Source organism: Glycine soja, chromosome 11 (genome assembly GCF_004193775.1).
Source record: "Glycine soja cultivar W05 chromosome 11, ASM419377v2, whole genome shotgun sequence".
In the NCBI taxonomy this organism is placed as follows: domain Eukaryota; kingdom Viridiplantae; phylum Streptophyta; class Magnoliopsida; order Fabales; family Fabaceae; genus Glycine; species Glycine soja.
In genome coordinates, this window is record NC_041012.1 from 46,077,713 (window position 1) to 46,093,169 (window position 15,457).

General features: G+C 32.4%; 1 protein-coding gene, 1 long non-coding RNA gene and 1 pseudogene across 2 annotated transcripts; 2 read left to right on the forward strand and 1 right to left on the reverse strand.

Moving 5' to 3' along the window:
- The first annotated feature begins 2,760 nt into the window (after nt 1–2,760).
- Nucleotides 2,761–5,396, forward strand: LOC114373348 (annotated as a pseudogene).
- A 4,508-nt stretch (nt 5,397–9,904) lies between these two features.
- On the reverse strand, nt 9,905–14,961 carry LOC114376550 (G-type lectin S-receptor-like serine/threonine-protein kinase At4g27290). The gene is made up of 7 exons (XM_028334718.1): nt 13,452–14,961; nt 13,200–13,343; nt 12,288–12,451; nt 11,307–11,517; nt 10,684–10,921; nt 10,457–10,598; nt 9,905–10,379 (listed from the first exon to the last, which is right to left on the reverse strand). Exons 1-7 carry the CDS (start codon nt 14,701–14,703, stop codon nt 10,074–10,076), a joined length of 2,457 nt encoding a protein of 818 aa, XP_028190519.1. The 5' UTR covers nt 14,704–14,961; the 3' UTR covers nt 9,905–10,073.
- On the forward strand, nt 10,230–13,198 carry LOC114376558. The gene is made up of 2 exons (XR_003658991.1): nt 10,230–10,306; nt 12,668–13,198. It is a non-coding gene; the product is annotated as an uncharacterized LOC114376558 (long non-coding RNA).
- Nucleotides 14,962–15,457: the final 496 nt, after the last annotated feature.

Consider the following 15,457-nt stretch of genomic DNA (forward strand, 5'->3'; position numbering starts at 1 on the left):
TGATTGAGATTAAGTGTAGAGTATGTACGTGATTGTGATGTTGTGTGCATTGAGTTATGAACTATGAATTGTACAATCACACAACTTTAAGACCCTTTAAGGACATTAAGTTAATTATAAGACTCTTTTAGGGCGGTGAGTTAATGCTAAAACCCTTTAAGGACGACAAGTTAAAATTATTTTGAAAACAATTGAGGAGTCGTGCGTTATGTACAATTCATAGATAGAGTCTGTGTGTTCAAATATTTTTTAGGTTGGACCTGAATCAGAAGGGAGAGACCCTGACGGACTCTTCGGAGTGTAGGCCTTGGGGGCCACCCGGTTTGAGTGCTCCTTTAAGCCTATGTTGATCCCATATGGTTGGAGCATTCTCGCAAAACACCATGATCCTGACTGGTCTCTCTATGATCTTACCTAATGAAAGTGACCTGACTTGCTAGTGTGTGGTTTGTCTTGTCATGTACTCTTGGGCGCCTGACAAGGTTTTTCACTGACATGATACCACATTACATATAGGATTGAGTCTTAGTGTATATGTTGCATAACGCTTGTGTATTGATCGATATTGATTGACTTGGTGGTGTTGATTCTTGAGTACATGAATGTTGTGAAAATGAATGAGACATGTTGTGTTATGATGAGATATTGGGTGACAAAGTGGTGAAATTATGTGAGATATGTTTAAGTAAATTTTATTTTGTTTTTATGATGTTTATACCTACATGTTGTCTCGTTACTCTTCATTAATTAAGAATGTGATAACTCACTTCCAGTATGTTATTTGTGTTTGGATCATGTGATGATCTCGAACTTTGTGTTCGTGGAAGCAGATGGATAAGTGGATGACTATGAAGAATCTCATGTTAGAGGACACGGGAACACAATGCTCTGATAAAATGTGACATTAGGGTATATGTTTTATATTAATTGTATGAAGTTTTAGACGACCTTCTTTTGAGCCAAAATGAATTTATTATTTATTTGGACAAGTTTTATTATAATGTTAGAAAGATGAATGTGAGCCTTTTACTTTTTTGAAATGCTTGTATTGTAAAAAATATTTTAAATACTTCTAATTAATATTTGAATTATTATTTCTTTTATTATTAATATATATATATATATAGGGTGTCACAAGTGTTAGTGTAAAAGGAACACAGTAAAAGCCTCCAATTTCTATTCAAAATTGTGATATTACACGGCTATGTACCCATAATTAAGAATCATTGTTTCTTACTAATGGAGACACACCCACAATACTTAGTTGGATGAGGTTCAAAAACAACCTTCACTACTTTCCATGGCGTAGGAATTTTATCTAACCCCGTATTGGGGGTGACTTCTAATTTTCTATAACATTCAAAAGCACGAAATAGAACATTTTCGGTAAGAACTTCCCTTTCGTCCTATGGCATGTCTTTGACTTCTCGCTTGTACCGTAGATAGGCTATTGTCCATGTCATGCGTAACTTAAGGTCCCAAAATGGGTGACTCAAATAACCCGTCATAATGTGTGATATTGGTCAATAAAATTGAAGAAATCATTTTGATCCAATTTGACCCAATACTCCTCGACTCAAGCTAAATCGTAAGTCTAAAAATGTCATAGTTGATTATTGTAGATATTAAGTTCTATTTATAGTTTACTTATTTAAAAACAATATTTATTTATTTTTAAGTAGCATATGGCTTAAATATTTGAATGTAAATTTATTTGGAAGCGGTACAAGAGAATTAAATAAAACATTCAACAATTTTTTTATTTTAATCATATTAATAAATAGATGAAAATGTTAGTCAACAAGCATTGTCAAATAACCTGCATATCGCCCTAGATTGCTTTTTTGTACTCCCCCCACCCCCTACCAACATTTTTTTTAAATTTTTATTTCAATAATATTTTTATATTGTGTTAAATTTCTTTGTTCTAGAATTTAAATTACAGAATTATAAAAAATAATGAGTTCAAAATTTAAATTTTAGAACTGTGATTTTTAAATTTCAATTTTATAAAGCCAATTTTTTCATAAATTTGAAACGCAAATTCTTTTACTTTTTAGAAATGTCAGTAAAATAATTGACAAAAAAAATTAGGAAGAGGGCGAATAATAAATTATGGGGGATTATGTACTTAGCCCATTTGATTGTGAATGACTTGGATAGAGGGTATTTTTCGGAAATTACTGCACCCCATTTTTTCTTTATGAACCTCCAATTTTTTCAATATCCCCTTTTTGTTCTTGCTCTCCGAAGCAAAACCTTAGCCGCCTCTCCCCCAAACCTCCATGACCACTGCACTTCACCTTCACCAAACACCACCACCGCAGCCATCCAATGCCATCTCCACAACTTACCAAACCCACCACCGTGCTGCCACCCAACCACCTACCACGGGCACACGCATTGCTGTGAGCCACGAACCTTTATGCCGCTTCAAACTCATCATCATGTTGTACCATCATAATATAGTTACGGATTCAGTAATCCATAAAACAAATATATAGATATTTTGATTCTTAATGATATGATATAAGTTGCTTTCTATGTATAAAAAAAACAAGAATTTTTCAGTGTGGGAGATTTGTTTAGCTTGCCCAGCTTCCACCTATTAATGAAAGGAAACTTCGTTTGTACAATTTCCTGTAGTTAAGGAAGATTTACTTTAACAAAAAAAAAAGGTTAAGCAATAGTAATAACTTGTTCTTATGAATGATTATAGTTATGTGACATAATGTAAGGTCTTTATGCTAGTAAATTTGTAACTATCGAATTTCAAGATACATGATCACATTAACAGGCCAAATACAGCGTTTCATTTTGTCTGATCTGACAAATAGTTGGCAGCTTTTCTACACCGGCCCTGCGGATCGGTGTGATAATTATGCCATTTGTGGTGTGAATTCTAATTGTGATGTCAATAACTCTCCAACATGTGAATGCCTTCAGGGTTTTATTCCAAAATCTCTAGAAAAATGGAATTCACAAAATTGGACAGATGGATGTGTTAGGAAAGTTAATTTGGATTGTGGCAATAGTGATGGCTTTCTGAAGTATCAGGGAATGAAGTTACCGGACACATCAATCTCATGGTTTGATAGGAGCATGAACCTTGAGGAATGTGAGAATATCTGTCTGAGAAACAGCTCCTGCTCAACATATGCAAATTTAGACGTCAGAGATGGTGGAAGTGGATGCTTGCTTTGGTTTAACAACATTGTGGATGTGAGAGAACTAACCTCTGGAGGACAAGACTTTTACATAAGAGTGGCAGCTTCAGAATTAGGTGCTGATACTTTATTTTCATCTGCCTTCCTGATTTTGGCTTTTCCACTTAAACACACAAGTAAAAAAATATAAATTCTGGTTCTTACTAAGCTGCACATTATGTTTGTTGCATACTGTTTTTCGGGCGCATATTATAAATTTCATCCTTGTTGCAGGTAGATAACAGAACATTTAAGAGTATGATGAACATTAGAGGAACTCGTCGAGTACTACTTAGCATACAAAAAATATTTTTGAGGAAGCATCTGAGTTCTATAAACATTCTTTGTGAATATGTATTTTAGATGTCTTATCTTTTGGGATTTCTAAATTGCTCAAAATTTGGCATGTTAGCTAACAGTGCTTTTAATCTCTCAGGTCATAACAAAGGCTTGAACAAGATGCAGGAATTCTTGTTGGTTGTATTGTGTTCATTGTGGTCATGATTATATTGGGAGTGGCCATACTTAGGATGAAAAAGCTTGAGAAGCCAGGTATTTACATCCACTCGTTTGCTTTGTTAATGTACTATGGTACAGATAATAGTTATTTAATAATTGCAAATATTCTATTTTGATAAAAAAAAAAATTTGAAGGTTTGGTAACCATTAGCTTTTCCTCTTATGATAGAACCTAGATATAATGCAGTCATTTCTTCTATCTTCACAGGGAAGAACAAAATAGTTAGCTGGAAGAATCACACTCACACTGGTAACACAGAGAAGGAAGAAATTGACATACCAATATTTGATTTTTTAACCATAGCTAATGCAACTAATAACTTTCCAACTATTTAAAAATTGGGAGAAGGTGGATTTGGACAAGTTTACAAGGTAATTTGATTAAATTTATATCCTGCCATTGGATTTATCATCTATGCATAACTTTCCTATGAAATGATTGTCAGGGTACATTGACAAATGACCAAGATATAGCTGTGAAGCGGCTTTGCAATAATTCAGGACAGGGACCAAAAGAGTTCATAAATGAAGTTGTGCTAATTGCCAATCTTCAGCACCGAAATCTTGTGAAGCTTCTAGGGTGTTGCATTCAAGATGATGAGAGAATCTTGATATATGAATTGATGACAAACAGAAGTTTGGACTACTTTATTTTTGGTTGGAGATTTTATCCTGTCTCAATACTTGATTTTCTCTAGCCATGATCATCAAGTCATCTTCATGCTAACTAACTGAAAAATTTGTCAGTTGAAGCTAGAAAAAGTTTGCTGAATTGGGCTCAGCGCTTCCAAATTATTTGTGGGATTGCTCGAGGACTTCTCTATCTTCATGAAGATTCTAGATTAAGGATTATCCACAGAGATCTCAAAACAAGCAATATTCTTCTAGATGAAAGCATGAATCCAAAAATATCAGACTTTGGTCTTGCTAGAACATTTGGAGGAGATGAAGTTGAAGGCCAAACAAAGAGAGTAGTGGGAACTTAGTAAGCATGCTTAAATGGCTTCATTTTGTTACTTTATGGTTCATAAAAATTCCTCCCCTCTTTCTGAGCTCCATTTCGTTTTCTGCATTGCAGTGGTTATATTTCTCCAGAGTACGCTGCTCGTGGGAATTTCTCTGTGAAGTCTGATGTCTTCAGTTTTGGTGTTATTGTACTAGAGACAGTTTATGGAAAGAAGAATAGGGAATATTTTGACGATAATGGTCATGACCTTCTTGGACATGTAAGTATATATGTTTGAACATTTGTAGCTTCTGCATATTTTTCATTATTTGACATGATTTTGAGCATTGATGCACCTATAAAACATGTATCCAAACACACAGTTATTGAACTCAAAATTCACAATTTGAATTTTGATGGCCACTAGGCATGGAGACTGGTGTGAAGAAGGACCAATGGAGTTGCTAGATGAATCACTAAGCAAATCAATAGATCTGGCTGAAGCTGATGTATTAAGATGTATTCAGATCGGTCTTTTATGTGCACAAGACAGACCAGAGGATAGGCCAGACATGTCAGTTGTAGTTATAATGCTGAATGGTGAGAAATTATTGCCTAGGCCAAGGGAACGGGCCTTTTATCCGCATCAATCTGGTTCTTCATCAGGAAATAGTAAACTGAAATCAACCAATGAGATTTCTCTGTCGTTGTTAGATGCAAGATAGTTTATATGGAGTTTATGGATTTCCCTCTTAATTTTTATGAACAACAATTATTTTAAGGTGTAGATAGCATTATCTGGCTATTTCCAACTTGTCATTAGTAATTTAGTACTCTCATCTGAAAACTATATTGATTCATTATTTTGGTGCATGGCATCAAACAACCAGTCCAAAACACAATTTTATTGCACTATTTTATACTGGTAATGTCAAGGAAACACATACAACTGATACAAGCAATACCACAAATTAATAATCATACTTAAATAGTGGTCAAAATGAAATGCAGATTTTGCAGCCCTCAAAGAATTAAAGATGTATATTGACTATAGATCACAAAGGGGTAAGGACTAATCTAATTTTAAGATAGCGGACAGTTGAAAGCACTACAATTTAGGAGTAAAATCAATAAATAAAAATTGTTAAGATCGACTTGAAGGCATCTTATTCATACAAATCCGGTTTATTAGTCCCTATAATCTTGTATTTAGACTTTAGATTTAGCATCCATCTTAACAATATTTCTTAAATATATTGAAGTTAAAAAGTAGCCTCTGAATATGTATTTTAACTGTTACAAAAATTTTATCCCATTCAAGTAGGATTGTATTGGGTAAAAAATATTTTTAATTAGTTTTTGATTTATCAGTCTCTCTTAAAAATGACTAATAACAAATTATAAAATGTAACCCAATACAATCCTACTTGATACATGTAAATTATTTACTTGCATATTAATTTCATAAAACATAATTGCAATTATGCAAATTCAAACAAAGAAATACTTCTTGGACATCACCAAATACAAATAAAAATTATAAAGCATTATCATCACAGTTCACTTCCTATTGTCTACAAATAAGAATATTAATTTCATTTCTATCTTGAATTTATTCATAAACAGGACAATTATCATTTTCTGTTCATCAAAGGACAGCAGAAACATTTCCAAACCACATATATAAGTAAAAAAACAATTACAAATTTCAAAAATGAAAAAAAAAGTCAATGAAGATTCATCGATTGCATTGCAGATATCAAATATTAATTGTTTGGCGTAATTTTTTTCCTATAATATTCTTATTTAATGATAATATTTTTTCTCTAAGTATTATCTAATTAGATAATGAAAGATGTTTTTGGAAGAATAATATAAATTATTAATAAATTTAATATAATTAACTAAATTAATCCATCTTCACAAAGGATATGAATTAATGGAAAATTTATTTTATATAAGGTTAAATTACTCATTTGATTCATGATTTTTACTTTTTTAGCTCCTATAGTTTGAAAGTGATCTTTTTAATCTTTAACATTTATATTTTAATTCTCTTCTTGTAATTTTGAAAGTGTTTTTTTTTAGTTCTTATAATTTTATGATTTTACTTTTTTAGTTTCCATAATTTCCAAATTACAGAGAATAAAAAAGAATTAAAATATGAATTATAGGGACTAATTTTTTTTTTAATTAAAGGGATTAAAAAATAATTAAAATATAAATTATAAAAACTAAAAAAATTACTTTTAAATTATAAAAACTAAAAGATAATAACCATAGTAACCAAATATAAGGATGAGGCAATACTTTCTAATGGTCAAAGTCTACTTCCCAAAAACTAGTCTTTATGTTACAAATAACTGTATTTTTGTCCTTCTGCATGAAACTCGGAACTTCTTTTGTAACCAAAAAAACTGGGAAATTCGTCCAACTTTTGCAAAATAAGACTTAGTTACCTGTTAATTAGCTTGTTAGTCTTCTTCCCCGACTATTATCTTTTTATCATCAGCTTTAGAATATTTGAGAAAGTGTATTCGTTTTTTAAACAATTTGTCGAAAGGTTTCCAGAATACTGACTAGGGTGAAAATAGAGAAATGAATAAAAATAGATGAAAAATGGAATAAAAAGGTACTAGCGCGACGTCCCAACATATTTATAGGGTATTTCCATTCAACCAAACAACCAGCATTATTTTCTCTCCGTATTTCCACCCTCCCCACCCTATTCCAATGCTACCAAACAGGGCATACTCTGCATCATGAATGACCCCAGACGATGACATCTTGTCCTTGTTGTGGACTTTTTTGCGCACATAGTAGACACAATTTATGAGCTTTTGCTTTATACACGAGCGATGCATCAACAATTTCTGAGCATTTATCTTTTGTTACAGTCTACGTGCCTACGTATATACCCACTTATTTAGTTAACAGTAAGTAAATATCAAGGACACTTTTACAGTTTTACTCTTATTTTTCTTTTTTTCTATTCACACAATTTTTTGGGTCAATTTTTATTCTAACAATAGGCAAATCCTCTAATGTCCAATACAAAGGATGCATAAGGGTGATCCACCATACCGGAACTTGAAACCAAACTTACTACTTCTGCAGAATCAGACTCCATAAACAGTCTGTATGTATATTCTAAAATTAAACATTTGGAAGTTTATGTTACCCATTCTGAAAATAAAATTCCAAAAACTGGAAGCTAGAGTTCCTTCATAGGATGAGAGAGGGTAATCAATGTGCGGTTTTTTTTGGCAAACTTAGGACTTGATTCTGGGGTTTCTCTTATGGTAGTTGATAGTCCTCGCTCCAGACATCTGTAGCCTTCTTTTCTGAGGGAGTGGCCTGTTTTTCTTTTCTTTGTTTGCATAAACTTTACAAAAGAAAAAAAAAGAATTAAATATGATTTTATTTCTAATAAATATTTGATTTTATATTTATTTTTTAATAAATGTTTATTTTGTGACGAATTTTTAATAAAATAATAATTTTATTTTTAATGTTTGACACTTGTTTTTAGTTTCTAATAAATGAATAAATTTTGTGTTTGTTTTATGATAAATATTTTTTATTTGTTATTAATAGATACTAAAACAAAATTTATTAATTTATTCGAAAATAAATACAAATTTTTTTAATTTATCATGGATTAAAATAAAATATTAAAGAAAAAATAAAAATATTATTTTATTAAAAATTCAACACAAAATAAAAATTTATTAAGAATCAAATACAAAAATCCAACATTTAGTAAAGATAAAAACATATTTGAGAAAAAAGTTTTTCAAAAGTCTATTAGTATGCCTCCTGAATTTTAATCGAAGAATGTGTAACAAATAGACCTCTGAAAGTTTAATTCTAGAATGTGTAACAAATACACTTTTGGAAGTTCAAATCCAGACTGAGTTTATGAAGTTTTATCTCCAAAATGTGTAACAAATAGGCTTTCAAAATTTTAATTTCGTAATATACAAAAAACTTCAAGAAGTATAATTATGAAAGTGTAACAAATACATACTTTTGAAGTTTAAATTTCAGAATTCATTTTGTTTTTCATAATTCCGAAATTTAAGTTTCAAATAAGGAAACCACACTCGTGGTTATTATTGAATTTTTTCTATGAAAATTAAACCGAGGGGATGAATAGCCAAAATTTGGGGGATTGGGAAAAGGCAGGGACCTAACGCATTGATTTTGCACTCCGGTAACAATCTGGGATAGTTACATGTTAATTAGGGTCATGTTAATTACACCTCCCTTCATTTCATAGGTATATCTCCCTTTTGCCCTTTTTTCTAAGATATTTCCTTAAAAGTCCTTCTGGTTTTCAAATTATTTAGGGCTCAATCACACGTAAGAGTTAGACTCTCTTAGTAGCTCATTCGGTTCTAATTTACAACTTTTTTCCTTCAACACTGAACGACACACATGTTGAAGAATATTTCATTCACACGTGGTGAACCATCACAAGTTCTTCACACAAGGTTGTAAACTTTGATCACTGATTTTACATTACATTACAACTACAAATCACATAACAATTTCGATGAGGGAAATTAAAAAAAAAAAAAAGAGATGAAATAAAAAATAAAATAAGAGAGCGTCTCAGGCCCTTTCACATTCACCTACCTTTGCGATCTAATAAGATAAGAAATCACAACAATATAGGCTCCTCTTTGTTGTCCTCTCCTCACAAAAATTTACTTTCGCATATCTTTCTGATGAAATTGTGCTGCAAAGTTGTTATGACTCTGTTTACAACAATTGTTCTTCCAGAAATACTTTCCGAAATAGACAATTGTTCTTCCCGAAAATACTTTCCGATAGTACTTAAAATCCGAAATTAATGGGAATATCGTTAATTAGAATTCATAGGAAAAAGAAAATGAAATCTTCCTAGAGCACTACAAAAATGACTTCAAGTCCAAACTACCTTAATCTATACGATTAATAAGTGCTTCATTTGATCTCTTCCCTTTCAGTGTCATGTTTTACTTTTCTTCTTTTTTGAACACTTTTATTTTCGTTTTAAAATTTTAAAGAATAAATAATATATGCATTCACAGTGCATAAAAGATTTTTACTCTATCGACCAATTGCTATCTAACAAATCAAACCAACAGAAATTCTGAAAGTAATCACAAACTAATATTATATGATAGAGTTGTTGATTTTTATTGTAATTATCTTAAAAGTCAAACAAAAAATGATTTTTTATTGGTTGATAGTGGAAAAACTGACACAGCATGCCTGTTAAACTCAATTTGAAATATTTACTGAAATAACTTGCATCTGATCTCAGAAATACACATATGAAAAGCAATTGCTTTACCCAATACTTATCCACAATCAGATATTACACCACTCCAAGATTAAGTTTGAAATGCAACCTATCTAGCAGACATTATGCTTACTGTCATGTCATTATTTGTGTATTGTTTATAACTGCTTGATGAAGAACTATCGCCAGCCATACTTGTACTTGTAAAGAATCCAGGCAAGTTTGGCTGAGGCAGTTCAGATTCACTGCTCAGCATCAGAACCACAGATGACATGTTCGGCCTGTCGTCTGGACTTAGTTGCACACACAGTAGTCCCACGTGAATTGTTCTTAGCACTTCAGGTAAATTGAGTGAGTCTATTATTGTTGCATCAACTATTTCAGAGCATTTGCCTTCAGTAAATAGCCTCCATACCTGCATATTTTTTTTCAAACCATTTGGTTAACAGAAGAAACATTTTAAACATGGTAAAAATTCAAGTTCATTCTTACATGTGCCAGAAGATTATCTTGATGACAGAACCCTTTATTTCTCTTCCCACTCACTATCTCCAATATCAACACGCCGAAGCTGAAAACATCTGACTTTGTTGAATAAGCTCCATCAATTATATACTCTGGAGGCAGATAGCCACTGCACATCACATGAACCAAAAAATAATTTTAAGACTATGCCAAACAATCATATTCATACCATATAGGAGTAATCAGACACTTACTAGGTTCCAACTACATGCTTTGTAGTTGCTTCGATTTCGTTTCCTCCAAAGCTTCTAGCCAGTCCAAAGTCCGAGATCTTTGGGTTCATTTCACTATCTAACAAAACATTCCCGGCTTTGAGATCTCTGTGAACTATTCTATGCCTTGAATCTTGATGAAGATAAAGAAGACCCCGAGCAACCCCATTGATAATTAGCGACCGCCTTGGCCAATCTAGTAACATGCTCTTGTTTTCATCTGTTAAAAATGTAGCCAAGTCGGAGTCTTTCTTAATAAGATTCTAAAGTTTGAACCATGATACAGAGACAATGAATCCAGACTAGCCGTATTTTAGGAAGTGGAAATCTGTTTAAATAGTTTCTATAGGTTATAGAATTACAAATCTAGTGCAAAATAAATTAATTTCCCTTCCTCGTGCCATGAATAACTATATTATATATATATATATATATATATATATATATATATATATATATAGGAAAATTCATTTCCATTCTAGCATGATTTGTTTGATGTATCTGTTTAATTGCAATAATTTTCAAACTATGAATATCCCATCCAACAAATTAAAATATAATCCCAAATGAATTAAACAATGAATACGGTTTATTTGGAAACAAACCAAATATGAAGGAATCCAAGCTTTTGTTGGCCATAAATTCATAAACAAGCAGTCTTTCTTCTGCTTGAATGCAATACCCTAGTAGCCTCACTAAATTCCTGTGCTGAAGCTTTGCAATATGCATAACTTCATTTTTGAACTCTTGTAGTCCTTGGCTCGAATTCTTTGAGAGCCTCTTGACAGCTATTTCTCCTCCATCGTCCAGGATACCCTGAAAGTTATGACAAATTATGCTTTGAAAAGGCTTCGTATTTACTAAAACATGTTAGAGATCAATTGACTTAAAGTTCATCATTCAGTAAATGCGTTCCTATACTAAATATATATATATATATATTTATTTATTTATTGCAAGAATGCAGAATTGTTTAAAATTTTTCTATAAGATCAACAAGGTGATATATGAAATATGATGAATTAGAATTGGACAAGCAGAGGATTGATAAGAGGAAACAACAGCTCAGTTAGTATGTAGTAGCCTCTTCATATGTCCCAAGTCAACTTAAAAACCTAGCTGAAGTATGAAAATGTGCAAGATAGAATCAGAAATAAAGCCATCAGCAGATCAGCTAAGCTCTACAGGGCCTATTGGTTTGATGTTTTTCTGTTTTTATTTTTCATTACAAAAATATTACATTGCTTTTAATCTGTTTTTTGTTTTCAAATATTTCTATAACAAATAATAAAATCATTTTTTTGTTGTCATAATTTCCTATAAAATCTTATGAAAACAAGAAATAAGGTAAACACAATGTAACCGTTTTTTGTTACAAAAAACAGAAAATATTTTCTCAAAACAAATAGTCCCTTAATTTCTTCCAGAAAAAAACTATTGGTTATAAGGCCAGTCTATTGTAATTAGCATTTCTAACCATTATTTGACAATATAGTGGTAAGATTTATAGAACAGTGCACATAATATAAAAAATTATTAAATATCATGCATTCTAGGCTCATGAAGATATTTTATCATTTCATTACCTTATAAACTGATCCAAAACCACCTTCCCCTAGTTTGTTGTCAGGTGAAAAGTTATTGGTTGCACAAGTAATTGTAGACCATTCAAACATGGGTAACTCTAGGTCATCCTTCTCGTGCTCATATATTACACTTGCATCCCTTTCTAGTTTGTCTTTCATCTTTCCTGCAATGTAGTAATTGGTGTGTGTAAAGAAAAAAGAAGTTCTAATGTAGAATAAGCTCAGTCTTCCATACTCTTTCTACCTTAAATGCCCCACCCCAAATCTAGAACAGAATAGAAGCAAACTTGGTTTATGTGGTAGTAAACTTCATTGATTTGTATTAAAGGCTTTCTACTTTCTTATTTGTGAACAGTTAATTATTATTGTTGTCTGTACAGATTAATGCCAATTAACCAAATCTCAAGGTGAGAAAGAGAAACCCAAGACAGTGAAAATCTATTACTGTGTAACAAAGTATAACATGCCTGCAATGACCGAGAGCTTACATCTTGATCACGGATAGAGGTGATATTGTTAGCATCTGAGATTTTCCAACTGTCATATTAAATACCCCTTTAACTTTTCTAATTACTTTTTAAGCATGGTTAAAAACTACTTTTGTTTAACAGCTAGTTGTGGGGTAATCATGCCTACTTTTAGTTAGTCATAATTTTCTTTTTGTTTTGTCCTATCAAGGGCTTGTTAATTTTTGTGAAAGTTCAAGTGGGTGAAAAATTGAAATACATCAGATCAGATATGCTTCTTTCTTTATCTTCATATACGTTTATATTTGCTGGTTCTATTTTACAGCATTTTCTCATAGAGTCTAATACCTATTTTATGTTCTGTTCTGTTTTCTAACAGATACTAATTTGCGGATAAAACAGCCTAAGTTTACAGTAAATATAATATATAGAAGAACTACTTAACCTCCTTTCTGCCGTGTCTTCCACCGTCTATAAATGATGAAGGTTAAGCATAAGATTAAAATTGCAATAAACAACACACAACTTATGAAAACAGTCTGTGGCTTCCGGATGTTGGATTTATGTAATTGCTTTCCTTCAATAGCTTCTGTGAGAAAGAGATGTTGGGAAACAATAAGAAATGTCAGAAGACAACAAAATAAAGAAACAAAAAGGAAGAGAAGCAAAAATTACCAATTGAGAGACAATCTCTTACCTATTTCTGTCCCAGCCACCCTTATATATATATCTTCATCAACATCAGTGAAATCTCTTATGTCAACCAGATCATCAAACCAGAGTAAACACCCAGTTGGCCCTTTACTGACATCCAAGGCTGCATAAGCTGTACAGGAGCAATTGTTCATGCACAATGTCCTGCAATCCTCAAGGCTAATACTTCTATTAAACCAGGATCTCTCTGTGTCTGGTAGTTTCAACCCTGAAAGCTTCAAAAACCCGTCTCCATGACAACTAAGTGAAGTTCTCCTGACACAACCACCGTATATATCATCCGTTTTGGGTACGAATCCGTCCAAGCAATTACACGGAGGGACATTGTTTATATTACAGCTAGCATAGGCTCCACATTTGTCATAGTAATCACAGTCATCCACAGGAATTTTCCCATGCAAGCTCCAAACTTTTTCTTCAGTATTCCAATAATCCCCCAGGATATATCCATCTGTTGATAACTGCATCCTATGAAAAACGAACTTGTTGGTCTGCTCAAATCTAAAATACAACTCTTCCTCATCAGAAACAAAACTAAATCTAGTAAAATTATTTTGCTTCAGCTGAGGTGCCCCACTAAACTGAATACCATTCCACGATCCAAAACGATATCTTTTGAAAGCGCCTTCTCTTAAAACGAGCTGCGGATATCCGCTAATATCAATTTGATAACTATATTCCCCTTGTGATGGATCATCAGTGCTGTTCCATGATGACATGAATCGATTCAGGCCCGTAACTAGATTTCTTCCAAACTTCTGTCCCGGCAAGATCGTGTCCCCCGGATAATCAAAACTTTGCCACAATAAATCTTTTGTTTCACTGGTGTCGTTTCCGTCCTGCACAACGAGATTTCCAGAATCCAAAAGCTTCGCAACCGGATACCGCGCTGGCTTCGATGCGTTGGAAGACCAGACAACGCTCTTGTTATGGTTGAGAAGGACTAGAGCTCCAGTTTCATTGAGCTTCAAAACCCCTGATGAGTCTGCAAGAGGGTTGTCTCTGTTGGCAACCCATACTACAGTCTGTGTTGGGATCTCATTATACCAAATTCCCACGTAACGGTTCTTCGAATTGCCTGGACTGAAGAATCCAAGTGCATAGGTTTTGCCAGGTGAAACTATGATCTGGTCATCATTGATTGATTGCAATGTGCTAATAGTTTCTCTCACAGTGGCAGCTGCTATACTATTCAGCAAGGCAAGGCAGAACAGAAGCAAGGTAAAACCTTCCATAAGGTTGTTTATTCTTCTGCAATATATATGCTCCAGTGTACTCTCTTTAATTCAAATGCAGTGTTAGAGTATCAACAAAGAGAGGTACATAAAACTGAGGCACTGCATCTCGGTTTGCGAATGTGAATGTGAATGAGGCAGGTGCGCTCCATTAAGTCTATGATCTGAAAACAAGTTGGTCCCCAGACAGCAAACTGGTATTTCTTCATAATGTAAACAATGTAGACATGTTTTAGGAGCTGTGAAGAAAAGAGTGTTAGGTATCTATTTATTATGCCTACATTCATATTCATGTAGTTGAGGCACATGCATGTTGATTCTTTAATTAATGAATGAATAGAGACATTGTACAGGAAGAATAAAGTCTTGACACTTGGTGGCCATTGACAAGGAAAAAAAAAAATTGGAATTTGGATGAAATATAACATCAGAAAAAAAAATGTATGGGGTTATAATTAAATTATATTATAAGTAAAATTTGTAATGAATAAATATTTTTAACATTTAAATTATATTTTAGATTTATGATACTTAATTTTATATTCTGATATAAAATTATTTTTAACTATTGATAAAAAAATTTATTATATATATATATATATATATATATATATATTGAAATTTAATTTAGAGATAAGGATGAAAAGGATAGAAAGAACTAAGAAGTTAAGAAAAACTTTTAAAAATGCTATCCTTCAAGAAAAATTCCTAAAGATGTTTCCTAACTTTTCAAAATTTGCTTGTAAAAAAAAAA